The sequence below is a fragment of the Cavia porcellus genome, unplaced genomic scaffold (assembly GCF_034190915.1).
Source record: "Cavia porcellus strain 051 isolate PalLab524CR breed Dunkin Hartley unplaced genomic scaffold, mCavPor4.1 scaffold_21, whole genome shotgun sequence".
Classification (NCBI taxonomy): Eukaryota; Metazoa; Chordata; class Mammalia; order Rodentia; family Caviidae; genus Cavia; species Cavia porcellus.
Genome location: NW_026947504.1, coordinates 60,122,272 through 60,142,570, shown reverse-complemented (window position 1 = coordinate 60,142,570; position 20,299 = coordinate 60,122,272). Strand labels below are relative to the sequence as shown.

Here is a 20,299-nt window from a genome sequence, read left to right as displayed (position 1 = left end):
CTCCCGCCCGGCCGGCCGCGGGAACCGCGGGCTGAAGACGAGCCGCCCGCGGAGGAAGAGGACAGAGGCTCGCAGCCCCGGCTCCCGTGCACGTTCCGCCGCTCTTCGGGGAGGCTCGGGCGCCGGCCCTTCCTGCCCGAGGACGCGTGCCGAGCCGAGCGTCTGCCCCGAGGGAGGAAAATGCTCGGGCTCCATGGCTGCCAGTGATGGAGCGGTCCCTGGGCTCCTGCTGCCACCGCCGCCGCCGCGCCCCGGCCGTGCTCCGCGAGGACCCGGCGTCTCCGTGCGCCCGCCCGCGCCTCATTGCTGGGTTCTCCGTACCGGGCGCTCCACCGCCGCCGCCCCGCGCGCAGCCGCGCCGCTCCGGCCCCAGCCGCGGCCAGCGTTTCCTCCCGGAGCAGCCGCCGCGAGCCCCAGGGGTTTGAGAGGGTCCGCAGGGCTCGGAGGGAGGGCCCGGCGGGGAAGGTTTGAGCGACGCTGAGCTCGGGCTCGCCGGCCGCCGCGGCCGGGGGTGGCGAGAGCAAGGCTACGCTCGCTCCACGCCGTCTTGGTGCAGAGCGACTGGGAGGGCTTTGCAGCGGCCGTCGCCGCGGCGGGAGGAGGGGGCTGAGCTGGCTCCGGAGTTGGCCAAAGAAGGTGGGCATTTCTGGCTTTTCCTCCCCTGCCCTGCCCTGCCCTGCCCTCCCCGCCCCTTCCTCTCCCTAGTGCCCCACACCCCACGTGAAGCGGAATATAAAGGGGGGTGTGAGACTAGCGGGGAAAGTGAATGGCGGAGGACTGAAGGGGTCTCCCCTTCTGGTCCCCGGCCGCCCTGTTCACCCTCGTTCATCCTCCCTTCCCCGAAGCTCGCCCTCGAAGGCCCCAGAGGTCGGCTTCTTAGGCTGAGGAGGAGGACTCGCGGCGGAGCGTCAGGTCCAGTTTTCTCCCCGGCGTCTCCAATACAAAGATTACGGTGCAGACGGAAATTGCATTCGCCTCCTCCGCCCCCCGGTACCCAACACAATGCACCAGCCGCCTGAGTCCACTGCTGCCGCGGCGGCAGCGGCTGCAGACTTCAGTGCTAGGAAGATGGCGCACCCGACTATGTTCCCTCGAAGGGGCAGCGGTAGTGGCAGCGCCTCTGCTCTCAGTGCAGCAGGTACCAGCATTGGTAGTACTGTCTCATCTTCTGAGGATTTTCCGCCTCCATCGCAACTACAGCCAGCGACTCCTGCAGCGTCTTCCACGTCGGGACCACAACCTCCGCCTCCACAAAGCCTGAACCTCCTCTCACAGGCTCAGCTGCAGGCACAGCCCCTTGCGCCAGGTGGAACTCAGATGAAAAAGAAAAGTGGCTTTCAGATAACCAGCGTTACTCCGGCTCAGATCTCTGCCAGTATCAGTTCGAACAACAGTATAGCAGAGGACACCGAGAGCTATGACGATCTGGATGAATCTCACACAGAAGATCTCTCGTCTTCGGAGATACTTGATGTGTCGCTTTCCAGGGCTACCGACTTAGGGGAGCCGGAGCGCAGCTCCTCAGAAGAGACTCTGAATAACTTCCAGGAAGCAGAGACACCTGGGGCAGTCTCTCCTAACCAGCCTCACCTTCCTCAACCTCATTTGCCTCACCTTCCACAACAAAATGTTGTGATCAATGGGAATGCTCATCCACACCACCTGCATCATCACCATCACATCCATCACGGGCATCACCTTCACCATGGCCACCACCATCCATCCCATGTTGCTGTGGCCAGTGCATCTCTTCCTGGAGGGCCACCCGCGAGCCCAGTTTCCAGAAAACTCTCTACATCTGGAAGCTCTGAGGGTGTTATGCCAGTGACACCAACTTCTGCTGTATCATCGAGTGGCTCACCTGCATCTGTAATGACTAATATCCGGGTTCCAAGTACTACAGGCAGTGTAGGTATAAATTCTGGTACTGGCGCTAGTGCCGTGAATAATGTTACTGTTGCTTCTGTGGGTAGTTTCAGTCCTAATGTGACAAGCAGCATGCTTGGTAATGCTAATATAAGTACAAGCAATGTTCCTAGTGCTGCTACTGTAAGTGTTGGGCCTGGAGCTACCAGTGGTGTTACTGTGAACATCTTGAGTGGTATGGGCAATGGTACTGTTTCTTCCTCTGCTGCTAACAGTGTCCCTAATGCAGCTGCAGGGATGAATGTGGGATTGGTTTCAAGTCAACAGCAACAACCAACAGTTAACACATCAAGGTTCAGAGTTGTGAAGTTAGATTCTACTTCTGAACCATTCAAAAAAGGTAGATGGACTTGCACTGAGTTCTATGAAAAAGAAAATGTTGTACCTGCTACAGAAAGTGTGGTGGCAAATAAAGTGGTGGAGACTGTAAAACCAAACCTGACAGAATTGACTTCTGAGAGGGAGAGCACTAGTGGGAGTTCAGTGAGCAGTAGTGTCAGCACACTGAGTCACTACACAGAGAGTGTGGGAAGTGGAGAGATGGGAGTCCCTACCGTGGTGCAGCAGCAGCCACCAGCTCTTCAAGGTGTGGCTCTCCAACAGATGGATTTCAGTAGCACTGGTCCGCAGAGTATTTCAGCAGCTAGTACACCGCAGAGTATTTCTCAGTCACAGATGTCACAAGTACATTTACAGTCTCAAGAACTAGGCTATCAGCAAAAACAAGGTCTTCAACCAGTACCTCTGCAAGCCACTGTCAGTGCTGCAACTGGTATCCAGCCATCAACGGTAAATGTGGTTGGTGTAACTTCAGCTTTAGGTCAGCAGCCCTCCGTTTCCAGTTTGGCTCAACCCCAACTGCCATATCCACAGACAGCTCCGGTAGTGCAAACTCCCCTTCCAGGAGCAGCATCCCAGCAGTTACAATATGGACAGCAACAACCAGTGGTTTCTACACAGATGGCCCCAGGTCATGGTCAGTCAATGACTCAAAATCCTACTTCAGAATACGCACAGCAGCAGTCCCTTCTGCAAACAGCAATGTCCTCTGGACAGTCCAGTTCTGCGGGAATGGGAACAGGAACAACAGTGATTCCTGTGGCTCAGCCACAGGGGATCCAGCTGCCAATGCAGTCCACAGCAGTTCAAGCACAACCTGCAGGGCCATCTGGCCAGCCTGTTGGCCAGGCTCAAACAGCAATGTCTGCTGTACCTATTGGCGGTCAAATTGCCACTATTGGTCAACAAGCAAACATACCTACTGCAGTGCAGCAGCCCTCTACCCAGGTTACACCTTCAGTTATTCAGCAAGGTGCTCCTCCATCTTCACAAGTAGTTCCACCTGCTCAAACTGGGATTATTCATCAGGGAGTTCAAACTAGCACTTCAAGCCTTCCTCCACAATTGGTTATTGCACCCCAGAGTACCTTGTTAACTGTGCCTCCCCAGCCACAAGGAGTAGAACCGGTAGTTCAAGGAGTTGTTTCACAGCAGTTGCCCGCAGTTAGTCCTTTATCCTCTGCTAGTAGTGTTCCTGTTACAAGCCAGGTTAGTTCAACTGGTCCTTCTGGAATGCCTTCTGCCCCAACAAACTTGGTTCCACCACCGAATATAGCACAACCCCCTGCCACTCAAAATGGTAATTTGGTTCAAAGTGTTAGTCAACCTCCCTTGATAGCAACTAATATAAATTTGCCATTGGCACAGCAGTTACCGCTAAGTTCTGCTCAGTTCTCTGCACAATCGTTAGCTCAGGCAATTGGAAGCCAAATTGAAGATACCAGGCGCCCAGTGGAGCCCTCCTTAGTTGGCTTACCTCAGACTACCAGTGGTGACGGTGGGGGAATGTCAGCAGTTTCAGATGGGAGTAGCAGCAGCCTAGCAGCCTCTGCTTCTCTTTTCCCGTTGAAGGTGCTACCGCTGACAACACCCTTGGTGGATGGCGAGGATGAGAGGTAAGATATGGCATATTTCTGCAGACATTCGGAGTTGAAGTTAACTTCTTCAGTAGCGATATATGCACTTCTGACTAGTTTATAGAGTGTTAGACATTTATTGTAAGTAAATATACTCATGGTAAGTTTTCTAGAGAAAGAATGTTAAGGAATGATCTCAGTGAGTTGCAAGTAGTATAATATATAAATCGTCAAGTTATTGAACATACAGTATTAAAACTAGGTTTGGGGGCACCAAGTGGTTTTTGTTTTTAAAATGCATTTTAAAAGATTAGTTATGAAGCTTAGATTTTGCTAACCCACAAAATAACTGTTCTCTTGAGTTACTAAAATCCTTGTGAAGATCTCTTGGAGAACTGCAGTTCCCACATTTGTTCTCTTTCACAGATAATTATTTTCAGTTATAATGTAACCCATTTTATTTAGGCTGTGAAAGATAATCTTACCTGCTTTTCCTATTCAAACACTGTAGGAAAGATGACCTAATCTGGGCTGTAGAGGTTGACCTTATGTTGTAGTTCACCAGCTTTTGTAGACTAATTTAATGGTTACTTTATCTGAACAGAAAAGGAACGGGACTCTTAAAACATGTTTTGGCGGGCAGAGGTCAGTCATGCACTGTCAGAATAACTAGGTTGGTCTTTATGGTAGTAGGCTGTGTGTTTTTTCTTGTACGCAGTTTGTCAAGATGGTAGCCATTTTAGAGTAAAGAAAGCCTTGGAGTGTTGAATTTATACAGGCAGGAAAATAAGATTGTCTGCTAATCTACTCCACCTGTTCCCTCCCCTCCCCCCAAATAACCTCATGTAGCCTGAAATGCATTATTACAGCAGCATTTTTTCGGATTGGAAGTGTTGCACGAATCAAACTTACTGACTCAAATTGCATCTTTGAAGCTGACTGGCTAGAAAAGTTGTGAAATCTTGTTTGCTTCCTACGTTGTTTTAGGATTTAGTTGATTTATTTTTTTGAAGGAATGTTCTTTTCACAAATCTGCCAGTCGGTGACTAACCTTGATAAAAATATCATAGGAATTATGAAAAGACTATTCATTTTCACTGGAATTTTGAGTAAGCATGCGAGATATTTAATTATTTTAGTATTAGTTGAAGATTTTTGGGATTGAAGTTTGATCAAATTAGCTGAAACATTTATGTTCTATACATTTATTTGTGGGTTTTATTTGGAAAAACTGAGTTTACTGGAAAATAATTTTAATTTTAGAAAAAGAAAAGTCCAAATGTTTCCATGTTTTTTTAAAGGTAAAAGGAAAAGGCATTGTTAATAGAAACATTTGTCATTCAAGTTTTTTATTATTTTTCTAATGGGCTATCATTAAAATCTTGTTACTAACAAATGTGTTCTGTATCTTTCTACAAAAGTATATATACTTGGACTTCTAAGAGGAAGCTTCCGTAATTCCCTTACATTTATTGTTTGGCTTTTAACTTTATTATTCTGACACCTGTAATTTTAAAGAATTACCTTAGTTTTTCATGTTTTCTAAATCAAAAGGATGTGAACTGAGTGGAACTTGTACAAAAACTAGTGTATTTTATAGGTGTTAAATTTAGAGAAATGAAAGACAAAGATGACAAACAAATAGGAACCTGCACATTGAATGGAAAACCTTGTGTGATTTTGTTAATTACCATTTGTCCTCTCCTGGTATACCTTTTTCTTATTTTCCTTCTGTTGATGCAGAGGGTGTGGTAGGGCTTTTCAAAACGAGCTTTCATACAGTTAAAAGCCAGAGAATTCTACTTGGAACTAGGCTTTTAACTGTAGGAATGGAATCCTAGTTAAAGGTATTAGCACAAAATGATTTTCCAGGTAGTCACTGAGCTAAAGAATAATTAGGGCTAAGTAAAATAAAAAGATTTGAAATTCTAGAAAGGGACAAGAAATTTGATCAAATATTGGCCTAAAATCACTTGTCTTCAGAATGTACTTCTTTTGAATTTACATATTGGAACCTTCCTTAGTTGATATCAAGTTGAATAATTAAAATCAGAAACAATTTTTTGAGCAGTATTCTTCAAATTCTTTAAAATCAAAATATTTCACCCCTAAAATACCTGTAAGGTTAGAAAGGATGACTAACATTATGTATATATTTCGGAAGAAGAAATCTTTCATTTAAAGTTGCCCTTGAGAGAAGATCAGAGAAAAAAGTGATATAATCTCTGAACTCACAGTTATTTTTACTTTTCTTCCTTTATGTCACTTGCCATCTTCCAGACTTGGTCACCATTAGTCTCTTACTAGGGAAGAGGTACATTATCATTTCAATGTTATGATACAGGAAGTATGTTCACTATAAAATTTTGGTGGTAGAATGAATGAGGGTGGTTATTTAATCATCTTTTGTAATAATGTTTTGTACTTTAGATTTTCTAGCTAACATTTATCAGACTTGATAAGTTTTCCTTTGGCTATTATAGACAGTAAATATTAGAAAAATGGCTCAAGGGACTACATACAGTTAAATCTTGGTTTCAAAAAATCATTTTTTACTAAAAGTCCTCAATGTTTTAATCTTAAATATGAACCTTATGAGAATGGCAAGATTTTGATGTGAAATTATCAAATTTCTATTCATCTTTCAAGACTTAGTTCAGATGTTCCCTCTGAAGGATTTTTTTCCTTCCAGGGGATGTTTCCTAGCCCTTCTTAATTTTCTTCTGCTTTAGCACTGCTTAAGCACATATTCGATTATAATTATGTTTACCAGTCTTTCCCACAAGACTAGAAATTCTTCAAGGGCAGTAACTGAATATTTCTTAAACAAATTAATGAGCAGACATTTCTCTATTTTTCTTATCGAGGTTTAAAGTTTTTATTGTTTCTTGTGTTTCTAGAGCTGTTAGAGATTGCAGGATCATATAATTTATGCAATGGATTGAAAAGAAATCAGTAAGATTATTTCCTAACCTCATTGTTCCATGAATCAAATTGATGACTGTCTTCTAAACACAATGCCTGTTTTATGGCAGGTCCTTGAATATTTATCAAAGAGGAATGGATTTTTTTAACCTGTAAAACAGGAATAATACTCCTTTTGCCTACTTCCAAGGATGGTAGTAGGATCAGGTAACTATAAAATACCGAATTACAATTTTTAAACTTATTTTTCATTTGAAATGTACCTACAATTTAAAGAGTTAACAGTTTCCGTGGTTATCCTAAATAACTACATGAATATATAAGCTGCCCTCTTTCTGTTCCTGTGGCTGCCTCCTGGTTCCCACCTATCCTTAGCTATCTAATATATAGAAATGTTGGTGGGTTCTCTTCTTTCGAGTTTTTGTTTATCAGCATAGTCTGTTTTACCAGTTAACCTTTCCTCCTTCATAGCTCCTGCCCGTTTTTGTGTTTTTGGCCCTACTTTTTTGATAAAGTCCTTCCTCAGATGTCTGGTAATTCTTGATTGTGTGCTTAGACTTAAATGTAAGAGGACTAAAGAGCTGATTAGAAAGTTTCAGGGGGGTGATATGTTTGAATTTCATTGCCTGCTTCCCTGTTCCTCCCTTTCCCCTTTTTAGTTTTCTCTGTATATCACTGAGTCTGCATTTCATTAGATGTTCAGTACTGACATGAAGTATTGTCACCCATTTTATCTTCCAGAAACTTTATATACCTTTGACCTGCATTCTGGACTGATTGCCTTCTAGTCTTGGTACATAATCGTTATCCCAAGATTCCCTTCACTTTCTCATGTATTGGAACTCAATTTTTGCAAAGATCATTGTTGTCTTCTTTCTTCATTTATTTGGTATTTTAAAATCACTTTAGTTGACCTTTACACTTGTTTGATTCTCTGATTCTCTGGTTAGGTAAAGTATAAGGTTTGAGAAAATTTTCTGATACGCTTTCTAGCATCCATCCTGCTTTTGGAAAATCTGTAGTCCTTTTCATACAGTATATGATTTCTCTTATGTTGTGTGTGACCTGTGTGTGTTGCTTTTCCTTCTCTTTGTATGTTTTGAAATTTGATAATGGTGAACTTTTTTTCCGGGTTTGTTTTCATTCTTCACACTGAGTATTTGGCATGTGCCTTTTTAGTTTGAAAACATTTTTAAAAAATAAACTTTTTAAAAAATGAGCTTAGGCCTCACTAACCACATTGAAATCATATAGTACAATTTTAATTTTTACTTATGATTCTGGCAGTTAAATTCAGGGCCTTGTGGATGCTAGGAAAGTGCCCTTCCTCTGAGCTGTTTCCTCAGCCTCTGTTTCTTTTTCTTAAATGAGATTGTTGATTATGTATTTCTGGTTTTTTTTCTCAGATTCCTCTTGTTTGATAATGGACTTTCTTGGCTGGTCTTCTGATTTTCTATAGTATCTTAACCATTATCATTTTTTTCTCTGTGCTCTATTTTGATTAAATTTATGTTTTTCTTATCGTATATGTAGTTTCCTAGAGCTTTTTTCCTTGTTTTTTGCTACTTTCTAATCACGTGTCATTTCTAGTTTAATGTTACCATAGCTTTCTCTTAGTTCTTTGGCTATGTGAGTGTCGGACTTTCTCTTGCTCTTTCTTTCTCTTTCTCTTTTTCTTTCTTTGTGGTTTTTTCTCTAGATTTGTTTTTCTTTGGTTTGATCTTTATTTTTCATTTTATAGTCTTTCCTCAGACATATGTAAGAGTATGGAATTAAAATACTGGTAAGAAGTTCATGGTGAGACATGTCAGTTGTTTGCTTCGTTGTATGTCAGCTTGGCTAAGCTGTTTGGTTGATCAACTTGGCTAAGCTGATGTCATATCTTCATGTATTTTCTCCTAGCTGATTAGATTCCTATAAAATGACTTCTGATTTCTTGCCCGGAAGTGAAGGCTTGTCAACCAGCATTGGTGAAGGAAGCTGGAGCAGTGAGGGGGACAGTGAAGGGTCTTTGGGAGTGTCGGCATCCCCAAGTACATTTCTTCAGCCTTGTTTTCAGTTGCTCTCTTACCTTTTTGTGCCTGGTTGCTTTAGTTTCCTGAGATGTTGTGTTTTACCTCTTTCAGATACCAAACATGGGAGAAGTTGGGATCTATGGAACTCGTTACAATTGTCCTGCTTTTAGGGACACCCCACCCCATACCCCTTCTCATACATTTGTGGTATTGCAGATTCCTGAACCTTTGGGGAATTTTACAGTTTAAATTGAGATAGTTCTTGCATTCTCCACTGTTTGCTAAAGACTTGACTTTGTACTGTTTGCCAAGTCATTTGTCACTCAGCCATCTGCTTTCCAACTTCTGAATTTTTATTGCTGTTGCTTTTTTACCTCTTAATTTCTTGAAGGCTTATAGTTTTATATCTTAAAAAATTCCTTTTCTGTCATTTCAGTGGGGCTTTCAGGGAGCAAATAAAAATAGATGTAGATTTTATTTTTACACAACTATCTCAACAGTAGAATATGCACTATTAAATGTAAAAAAAGATGCTCATTTTAATAAAGCCATTGCTCCAAGGTATTGTAAGTACCGAAAATAAGTTTTAAGAATGGGGTTATTTGGCTTTTATTTATTAGAAAGGAGAATAAAGCAGGCAGTCTTGAGTTCAATCCCCGGTACCGATAAAAATGAAAAAGACAAAAAAAAAAAAAAAAAGAAAGGAGAATAGTGTATAACTTAATTCATAGAAGTGATGAAAAAGTTAAGATTAGAGTTAATATTTTTATCACATTGTCACTTAATATCCTTGTAAATTAATTTTTTCTATTTTACTTGTGTATAAACTGAAAGTTAACTGAATTTATTACAGAAGTTAAATGAGTTATTAGATAGGTGTCGCATATATGATAAAGCCAAGCTAGGATTCAAAGCTTTTCCCAATTTAGTATCTGTCATAGATGTCTGCTACTAGAGTGGCTATAAAACCTTAAAAAAAAAAAAAAAGGGCAAACTTCATTGCTTTCTGTTTCAGTGTAAATGATGAAATTTCCATATAATGTAAAAATTTCTTATAAGCTCTTGGTCAGAAAAAAATAGGTAGTTTTCACAGTGCAGAGTCTAGAACACACTAGGCCCCTGGATGTGGAACGAATTTGGACCTATGTTTCTTTTGCAATTTTGTGTGGAAAATTTCTTTTTAGGAAGGCCACTTTAATTTTCTAGTTATTTCAATCAAGTCTTGGTACCACTGAATTTAGGATTACAGTTATTTCTTGTTTAGAAGGTTTACTGTAAATATATGATACTATGGAAAAGATGATTTGTGTGTGTACTGCAATGTCAGGTCCTTGGTTGATTTTTTTGTTTTTTTGCCATTTACTGTTGTTAAGGTTGAATGTGTTATGATAAAATATACTTGGCTAATTAAGAGAAAACTACAGGACAGCAGAAATTTTAAAACATCTTTACACTTTAAAAGGAATTACACAGTGATTTTAGATTATAGTGTAAGTTGTTTGTTTGTCTCACTGTATTTAAATGCCCGTCTGTCTCTCCCACTGTAATTTGGTTTTTACCAATTTGCTCAAGAGCTCTTACTTGACTCTTCATCAGTTCTTGCACGTAGTTGACCTTAGCCTCCCTCCTTGAAACACTTTTTTGCGTTCTCTGATACTCTTTAGTTTCTGCCCATCTTTCTGGGCACTCCTTTTTAGTCTCTTTCAGATTCATTTTCTTTTTTCTTTTTCTTTTTAAAAAAATTTTTACTTTAGAGAGAATAAAACAAAACAGCAAAATGAAAGAAAACCAAATGGTGAGAACAATTTCTTTGACTTTTTTGAAATAGGGCTTCATAATGCATTTAGGGTGGCTTTGAATTCTGCAATCCTCCTGCCCCCCAGCCTTTCGAATGCTGGGATTACAGGTGTATGCCACCACATCCTGCCTGCTTCAGATTCTTTCAGACTCAGTTTTAGTTTCTTTAAATTTCTGAGTCCTCTTCCCAAGGTTTTACAGATGGTTTGTGTGGCATGGGCTCCTGAATGCATACCTGTTGTCCAACATTTTTTTCTTAGGTTTAGACCTACAGTTCTATCTTTATATCTCTGCATTTTTATTTAATTTTTTTATTTTAAAGATAGTAAAATTCAACAAAACAAAAGAGAACAAAGCCAATCAAAACAAAGAAGCAAAAGTGATACAGAACTTTAAAACAGTGTACTAGGAAAACAACAATAGTTATCATAGTATATCTTGTTATCTTCACAATAGTTGTCTATCCCATGAGGGATAGCAAAATCCAATCCCCCCAAAAAACCCAACAGAATAAAACCTATCAAAACAGAATATTAATTGAATAAAGCAAAATAATCAGAACAAACCAAAACAGAAAAATACTGGATTTCAAAGACAAGATACAAGGAAATTCCCCATATTTGCTATATTGCATACTGTTATCCTCCAAGAGATGCTTAGACTGCTGGCCCCAGGCCTGCAAAATCAACCAAACAATACAAGTATTTAGTTGCTTTATGTATGTTAGTTGCTACCAACTCAGCCTGTCTACCAAATCAGTGGAATGCTTACAGGGCTGTACGGGGCGTGTGGGGTGTGGTTTGATTCTCTGCACACTGGTAGGCTCACAGGAGGTGCTGACTTTTTCTTCCTGGGAGCCGCATGGCTTGCACACTTAGCAGAAAGGCTGGCTGGTTGGCTTCTTGGATCCTCCCAGTCCCAGCATGGCTGATTAAAAAATATGAGCTTTATGAATTTGCATGTCATCATTGTGCAGGGGACATGCTAATCTTCTCTGTATAGTTCCAATTTAGAATGTGTGCTGCAGAAGTGAGCCTGTCGCTGCATTTTTAAGGTTTGTCAATCTCAACAAATAGTACACTTAACCCTCAATTTTCTGACCTCTCACATTTTCTTTTCTCATTTTTCTTATTTTGAGAAACTCCAGTTCTTTTTAGAAACCTGAGTTGTTCTTTATAGCTGCTTGCCCTTACCAGAAACATTTGACTGATACTTCAGATTTATCTTGGATTTATCCCCCCGACCTAGCTCTAGTCTGACATAACAACAGCTCTCAGTTATAGTAGTTCATGCAGTAACTTCTTCACTAAACCTACTGCATAAACTGTCTTTCTCAAATACTGTGTGTTATGATCAGAATGATATTCTCAAAAGTGGAAGTTTGTTTATGTAACTTGCTTGGCCAAATCACCTTGAAGGCTTCCCATTTATTTTAAGGTAATTGCTTTCTATCATTCCTTTCTCTGGGCTTTGTATGGTGCTATCGTCTGATACTTTCTATGGTCTAATTGAACCTGACATATTTCTCACCTGGCCATTTGTCCTTCAGGGCTTGCACATGTGTTCTTTAGTCTGAACATTCCCTACTTCACCTCCCTCCATTCTTTCTTAACCTCTTTTTTGAAAGATCTCTGAGATACCAGTTAAAATAGGTTTTTTGATAATAATGACAGAAAGGGCCTTCTTTTTTTTAGTAATGCTTACTACAGATTTTTAATTTGTGTGTGTGTGTGTGTCTTACCTGATGATTTCAAGCTTCATGAATAAGGATGTTTGGTGTGTACTGTTATATATGGAAAGCCTATTTCAGTGCCTAACAGCTAGTAGATACTCTTGCTTGGCCAAATCACCTTGAAGGCTTCCCATTTATTTTAAGGTAATTGCTTTCTGTCATTCCTTACTCTTGGCTTTGTATGGTGCTTTTGTCAAGATGAAGAAAATATATTGTTATTATAGGTACAAGAAAAGGAAATACCGTTTAAAAAAACTATTTTGACGCATTTGAAAGTTGAGTAAGTTTTTATATATGATCATATAATGTTTTCTCCTTTAATAGATTTAGAATTGTTTTACTTTTTGCTGTTGGTGAGCCAAAAACAGTGCAAAGTTAGTTGTATTAAACGAGCATTTTGTTTTATTTTGTGTTTCCTTATGCCAGTAAAAATTCTCCAACTTGAATGAAACGAAATTTCTCCATTTATTTCAAAAACAGAATTAGCATTAGAATTCAAAAACAGAATATTGTTTTTGACTGGTACAGCCATTCGTATACAATGATTCTTAAATCTGTTGTCTTGGAAGTCTTTTTATGCGATTTTAGCTATTAATGGTATAAACATTTCAGTTGTAAAATGTTACTTGTTTGTATTGTGAGTTTAAAGTGAGGCATATGAAATGACCTTTTATTTTTATTTTTTGTCTTTTCCCTTTTTATCGGTACCGGGAATCGAACTCACGACTGCCTTGACCTTTTATTTTTCTAGGCCACTCAAATTATTTTTGTACTTCTAGCTGGCTATTTAGGTTGAGGAACTCATGATATTCTGTGTATGTACCTATGTATTCTTTTTTGAATTACAGATGGATGGATTTATAAAATTGTTCATTATTGGTAATTTGTACTTCTTTCCCAGCTCATCTAGTTTTCTATTTCTTTGGTTGTTAGACTTTCTTAGTGTGCATTTATATTGTAACAAATTATATATTGATTAGTTTGAAGTGCTTTAGAAGTATGAACATAGTTGAAATAATCTCTGGCACTAAGTTTTCCATATTATGTAGCTCTGATATATTTTTAGTACTGTTAGTAATAAAACTACTTTGTTATGAATTTTTTGGAATTGAATACCAGCATTCTTAAGTTGATGAGATCCCATTCAGGTTTTACAGAAGAAGGAACAGACATTCAGGTTCATCTATTTAGTCTATAAATGAGTGTCACCTACCTACTATGTGTTATATGTTTTAGCTTTTTTAGTGGTAGTGATAAGTTGGAGTAGTTGAAAATCAAAGTACTTATATTCTTATGTGTTCTAAGTATGTTACGTATATTAATGGATTTAATTCTCAGTATCCTTATTAATTATAAGTACCGTTATTATCCCTATTTTAGATATGAGAAAATTAAGAACAGACAGATTAATGTCTTACTCAAGGTCACATAGCTATTAAGTAAGAAATAGGATTTAAATCTAGGCAGTACAGTTTAAAAGTTTGTACTAATAATGGCTTTGCTGTATTCCCTTTGTAGCATATGATCAAGCTAAGATGTTCTATTTGCTTCCTTAGGTCAATTTAAGTGCACCAGAAAGTAATAGGAACAGAAATGGCTTAGTCTATTTCCTGTTACTATAATAGAATACCTGAGACTGGTTAATTTATGGAGAGAAGAGGTTTATTTTGGCTCTGGTGGCTGGGAGATCCAAGATTAGCAGCTGTGTGTAGTGTAGACCTGTTTCTACTTGAATGCAAGTTGAAAAGCAGAAGGCCAAGCAGATACGAGGGAAAGAGGCAAAGAACAGGAAGGCTAACTTCGCATTATTCTAGCTCATACTCATTATAGCCCAGTCCTAAGAGATGCATTAATCCCTTTTAAACCTCTAAGTACTTCAGAAAGGACCTGCTTCCCACCATCACTGCAATGGCAGTTGCATATTTCAACATTAGTTTCAGAGGGGACAGATCTTATTCAAACTGTAGCATGCAGGTCTTTCTTAAGTTAGTTCCTCAAAAAACAGTCTGGTGGCGATCTTGGAATTTGGATAGGGGTGATGCTCATGCTTTTTATATTTGATAATGTAAATTTCATGGGTACAGTGACCTTGTGTGTCTAGTTTACCGACATATGCAGTAGTATGTCTGGAATGTGTGTCAAATAGGTGAATTCAGATACATAGCAGAGGGAATCACACAGACATTCAGGATAGACATAGAATCAGAGCCAATACTTTGCCATCCTGTTGTCATAAGATACACAAGTGTTTTGATAGTACTGAGATTGAAGCCTTTATAGATACATTACACTGTAAATTCTGTGAAATGCTCTCTCTAGCTAATCTACCTATCAAAGGGTTATGTTTATGAAGTACTTACCTGTAGGTACAAACCATTGTATCTAATATTGGTATAAGCAAAAGTGTAGTCAAACATGGTTCTTTCCTTCTCAGGATGTGTAAGATATGTATGCGGGGAAATGGAATGATAGCATAAATGGCTAAGTGACGGTTCATGCAAAATATAAAATAAAATAATTGGAAATTTAAACTGGGAAACCTGGAGGTTTCATTTAACTTTTGGTTTATATATGAAAGAAAAGCTCAGAGAGGTTAAGTGAATTCTCTCATGTTTCATGGGCCATAATGGGATCACATAATACAGAAGTTACTTTTGATAGGTCCAGATAGTAGTGTTAACTGAACTGCCTCTTCAGAAGTTATAGGGTGAAGGATAATGTTTCAGATCAGAGAATGTTAATAAAAATGAGAAATAAACATCTGACTAGCAGTAAAGCATAGTAGAATTTATTAGAGTAAGTTTGTTATTACCAGCTAGAAAGTGTTAGGAAATGACTGTGAGTTGACTCTGGAGTGATTGGTCCTCAGTAGAGTTTCCTGATGGTGTTCAAGGAAGTTAAGTAATAAAAGGAATACATAGTTTGGATTGGAGTGGGAAGCAGGAAAGATAGAAAATTATGTCTCTTTCATTAACAAAAAATAAATGAAGGGGATAATGATTTTCATTGTAAAATGAGTCAGCACAGGCTCCTTTCTTAAAACAGATTATTCAGTTTATAAAAGCATCTATATTCACTTCTCTATCTTCTTTCAAAGTAATGTTTTGTTTCTCATTTTGGGAAGGTGAATCAAACAGTTTAAAAGTATGATTTCCCTCAAAATTTATTTTCCACAACTTTGTTGTAAAAGTCCAAAGGTACTCAACTTAATGTTTATTTATATCTAATCTGAAACAGATGTGTTCCAAATATGTTTAGTAAGAAAAGAAATCCAAGTGGACTAATATTTTGGAATTGGTGTTTTACATTAGTGAATGAAGAAACTTCTGCCGCTTTTTTTTCATGGGTTTGAACAACCTTAGGCCTATATTTTACAGTTGTTTGGTGATATTTCTAATAATGACTCCTTCAATCTTGTATTTGTTATTTTCTTAGCTTGTTTCTATCCTAAATTGTCAAAATTTTTGAATTGATTGCCAAAGAATAAACTTTAACTTTGGAAAATTTTCTTCAATAGAATCTAGTTTCAGAGAAATAAGTACAGAGACTCAGTTTCATAACCTGAACATTTCAGTACATCAGATGAATAGCCTCCAGTGAATTTTTACCATAAACTATTAATATTTAGCATATTTCTTTAAGCTTAATTTGTTCAGATTTCATTAAAATGCCTTTAAAAACAAAAACCTCACTTCAGTTGAATTATAATAGCATAGTCTGAATCACATCTTCAGTTTTGAGTTGACAGTATATTTGCATAATATATTATTGGAGCAAGCAAGTATTTAATGGTTTAAATGTTTAATTTAAAAAATAGGATTTACCTTATTTGCATATTATCCTGGAAGTAAAATTTATCTTTTTGTCAAAAACAATTACATTAGTTTTGTTAGTTGAGTTTTCTTCCACATTTATTAAAACATACCAAAACAATTTCAAAACATCAACAATTACATCTCGTAGTATATTATGAGAGTAACACTCTTAACAGAGCATGGATTATTTTTAGAAATATTCAAATGGTACATTAGGCAATAAGTGAATTTTATCACATTAATGAGTCTGAAGACTAAAAATCCAAGATACCTTCCAGAGAAAAGGTTATTTGATTAAATCCAGCATTCTGGTTTATCAACAGATGCAGACATGATAAAGCATAAACTTACATCAGGCAAGACAGTGTTGAGAGTCTTTATAGTAGAGCTACTTTCCTTCATTTTCATTACTCTTTTCCTAATTTATAAACATTGACACTATTGAAAGAGTGATGTGAGTTTTTTGAATTGTAGATTTATCTTAAGAGATTTATTATTATGGTTATATGTATCTTATTTGCATGGTTTATAATTTTCACTTCCACTAATAAGAAATAGCCCAAAACTGCTGAAAGCCAATAATTTTCCTACTTATATGGATGACTACATTTTTGGACATGGTACTGATTGGTTGTGCTTTTGTTAGCCTAAAATTGATAATTCTATTCAGTACATGTAGACAGCTACAGAAAAGAGAGTGTTTTAACTGTTTGCTTTTAAAGATGGACATGCTAAGACCCATTTTAGGATTTTTTCTCTATTCAGAATTTTAGTTATCTTTCTAGATATACTCAGATTTTTAGCACAAGAGGATCTATAATCTTATTACAAGTTGATCTAATTGTGTAAAAGCAGCTGTTAACAAGTGGACGTATTGGCCTAACAAAACCAAGTTGTCTGTTGTTTGTGTTTATTACCATGAGATCTAAATGTTTTTAGTACCAGTAGTCTGAGTCTTAGTACTTGAGTAGGGGAGAAAGAATGAGAGAAACAGAAAAGGAGTAGATGACCATTGAACAGGGAAAATGGCATAAGGGGAAAAGAAGTGGGTCTAGTGATAAATGATAACTTACTACACAGCCGGTACATTGCACCATCATTGGGCACTGCTCTCTTGCCTACATCTGTGAATGTAGCCATGCAAAGTATTTTAGTAAAGTAACCCAAGATAGTTCAAGCAGTTGTTAGTCCAGGGTTTTTACAATACTTCTGTTTTTTCCTGATTTTGTGATGATATCTCTATTTCAGAAATAATTTGTTGAATGGTTGTTATGTACCTAATGCTTAGCAGAAGTACTAAGGATTCAAAGAAATGGCGTTAATCTTCAGTGTTTCACCTGTTACCCTGAAGAAGTACTGTAAGATCTTGATAGGTCTTCTGTTACCCAAAATAAGTTATATCATGCTCAATTGTTAGGTTTTTTTGGCTGTAGTAGGGATCCAGTCTAGGCCTGACAGGTGCTAGGCAAGCATCTACCACTGAGTTACAGTTTCAGCCCTCAATTGTAAATCTGTATATGGTGTGCTTGATAGCTTTTCTGTTCAAATTAGTTTGTGTAGCAAAGCTGTAAAATAATGAGTATTGAGCATAGTGAGGTAGAGTTTAATGAGTATTAGCCTTAGTATCTAACTTGGTATCTGATCTGGTTTCTTTACCTGTTCATAGTATGGTCTTTGTAAACGGGTTAACCTTTCTAATCCCAGTTTCCTGACCTGTTATGTGGGGGTTATAGCTACCCTTGCACTGTTTGGGAGGATTCAAGAGATGAAATGTGGAATGCATCTGGCTCATTTGGTAGCTCTGTAAAGGCGGCTGCCTGCTCTCATGGTGCCAAATAAGAACCATTCCTTTGTTAATCACTGTAAATTAAAATGGGAAGCATATGTATATATTTGGACGTTTTCTATCTACTGTAGTCTTCTAAACCAATGGTTCTTTCTGTCTTTGTGACGTTTTATGTACAACTTTTTTTACCTGGGGTTCCTTAAGAGAATTTTTATATTGAGTGGCTAGAGACAGGTAATCATCTAGTACCACCATTTCAGATGTGTTATGTAAAAGAAAAAATGAATTTATTACACACAGTAGAGACATTAGGGATTCATTCTTCTGCTGAATTCCATGCTACTAGGAATACACTATTTGAGAAGTGCTTTGTTCTTACTGGGAGTGAAGAGTACTTTGAAGAAATACAGTCTCATATAGCAGTTTACTAATCTCCAAAATAGATCCATTATATCTGAATCAAGTGATTTTTCAGACTTTTATTCTAGAGTGTTTTAGGTGGGCATAAAACCGTGGAGATCACCTGTTTCACGTTCAGACCCATGTGAGACTGCAAGGTATCTCCTTAGAATGGATGAGATTAATCATTTGTTTTTAATAAGATCAGTGAGTCAGTATCTGGTTTTTAGGTTTCAAAGATGCATTGAACAGGATTTTGAAAATGAATATAAGGTTTCCAAACTAGTGTTTTTATAATAATATTCAAATGGAAAAATAATAGATTCCTAAAGCCCTAAAATTCTGAGGATTGCTTTTTGTTTGCATATTTGAGGTTGACACTGTATTTTAGTTTTAGTAAGATGGAGAAATTCTGCAGAAAAGTATTATATTTTGAGGACTCCTAATTTTTTTCATATAATAGTTATTACTGATCTGTTAGAACCGGTGTTCTCTACAATACCTATAGGAAAATGTTAATTTGTTTCATTTTATGTATGAGAAATGTCTTCAGTCATATAGTTAAATAATGGCAGGCTTCACTGTGTTTTCTGTAAATTTGTAATTTATATTAGAAATAAATGTATAACGGTGGTTATGTGAGTGTACCAACTGGACATCTGGCACACATTTAGGAACATGTTTGAGAAGTACAGCACTGACATATTTGAGGGCTCATTTAATTAGCCCTGTCTTTCCAAATAGCTTGCAGTTGTTAGGGATATATGTGGCAGCAGATTCCTAAGGGAAATCCATAAATAGGTTGGAAGGAGCTAGTTAACATCATAAGCATTGAAAGATAGAGAAACTAACTGGTTTGTTCTGTGCACCAGTAGTTATCTATATAGAACACTTTATAAACTTCACATTTTGTGTTTCTGATGTTAGAGAGTTAAATGTTGATATATGTTACAAGCAGAGGAGCTGTTAAACCTTCTGGTCTAGTTTATCCATTTTCTATGTATGCTAAATTAAGAAATAGAATTCAAATACAAAAGGGGAAGTCACATTCTGAGGAGAAACATTAAAGTCTTGGAGACTATACAGGTTTATTGAAGAGTGAAAAAGACAGTCATTGGACATGTTTCTGAAGTTGTGCTTATAAATTCTGGAAGGAGTATTTGGGCTCTTTTGGAAATGTCTAATGGGTCACCATGTAATTATGGGAAGTCTTTAGAGTACTAGCTGCGTTTTGAAGGAATGATGGAAATACATCTTTTTCCTATTTAAAGTTACCATAGTGAGTATTGCTTTTGAATATGTAATCTGTGACTTAAACGTGTGAAGGAATATACATTAGCTTCATTTCTTAATGAAGGCATTTCCCATATGATTTCTGACCTGCTAAGGATGAAGTCTGCTATTATTGGCACTCCTAGGACTTAAGATGTGGCTTTTGCAAAGTTTTGCTGATAGCCATTACAGTGGAACTAAACTTCATCGAATATTAAATCATATTTCTTAAATTGGTGATTTTCTTTGTTCTTCATACCTTTTCACTGCTTTCTTTTAGGTAATATTTTTCTTCTTTAACCACAAATTGTGACTGTCACAATTTTGCTCCCAAAATGTTTGGACAGTATAAAACATCATGAAAGCTATGAATAGTTAGGACAATAGCATTAAATTTTTTGGATTAAGTCCCAGGATTTAAACTTGGGATATCAAGTTGGAGTCTTAAATTCTCTGACTTGTAGGGTCATTTTGTAAAAATCAACTACCTGATAAGTAATTGATAAACATGGGTTTTCTTAATTTCTGATTGTTTGCTGGTGTTGACCCTAAGGTTTAGGATGTCATGTCTCAGCCTTATGTGTGCTACGACATGACTTTCTTCTTGGTCATCTCAGGCTCAATTGCTACACAATTGCAACACAGACTAAAAGATTTTTTGTAAACAGGTAAGCTGTTTTTTATACCCTACTTCACTGATAAAGCACCAATTGGAA

The 20,299-nt window shown here is 37.8% G+C and overlaps 1 protein-coding gene and 1 non-coding gene across 10 annotated transcripts in view; one reads left to right on the top strand and one right to left on the bottom strand.

Moving 5' to 3' along the window:
- The first annotated feature begins 509 nt into the window (after positions 1–509).
- Positions 510–20,299, top strand: part of Tsc22d1 (TSC22 domain family member 1) — a 130,033-nt gene continuing 110,243 nt past the window's right edge. For 5 of the 9 annotated variants that reach the window (XR_001198699.2, XR_001198698.2, XR_010041822.1 and 2 more), the window contains exon 1: positions 512–3,881. Coding sequence is in view for 5 of the 9 variants with exons in the window: in XM_013140977.2 (XP_012996431.1) it covers positions 1,003–3,881 (2,879 nt within the window). In the remaining 4 variants the exon portion in view is untranslated. Of the gene's footprint in view, positions 3,882–20,299 lie in introns of all 9 variants that reach the window. The other 4 variants (XM_063232751.1, XM_063232752.1, XM_063232750.1 and 1 more) reach the window with 3 other exon arrangements.
- Positions 11,511–11,614, bottom strand: LOC111753780 (U6 spliceosomal RNA). The gene has a single exon (XR_002788565.1). It is a non-coding gene; the product is annotated as a U6 spliceosomal RNA (small nuclear RNA).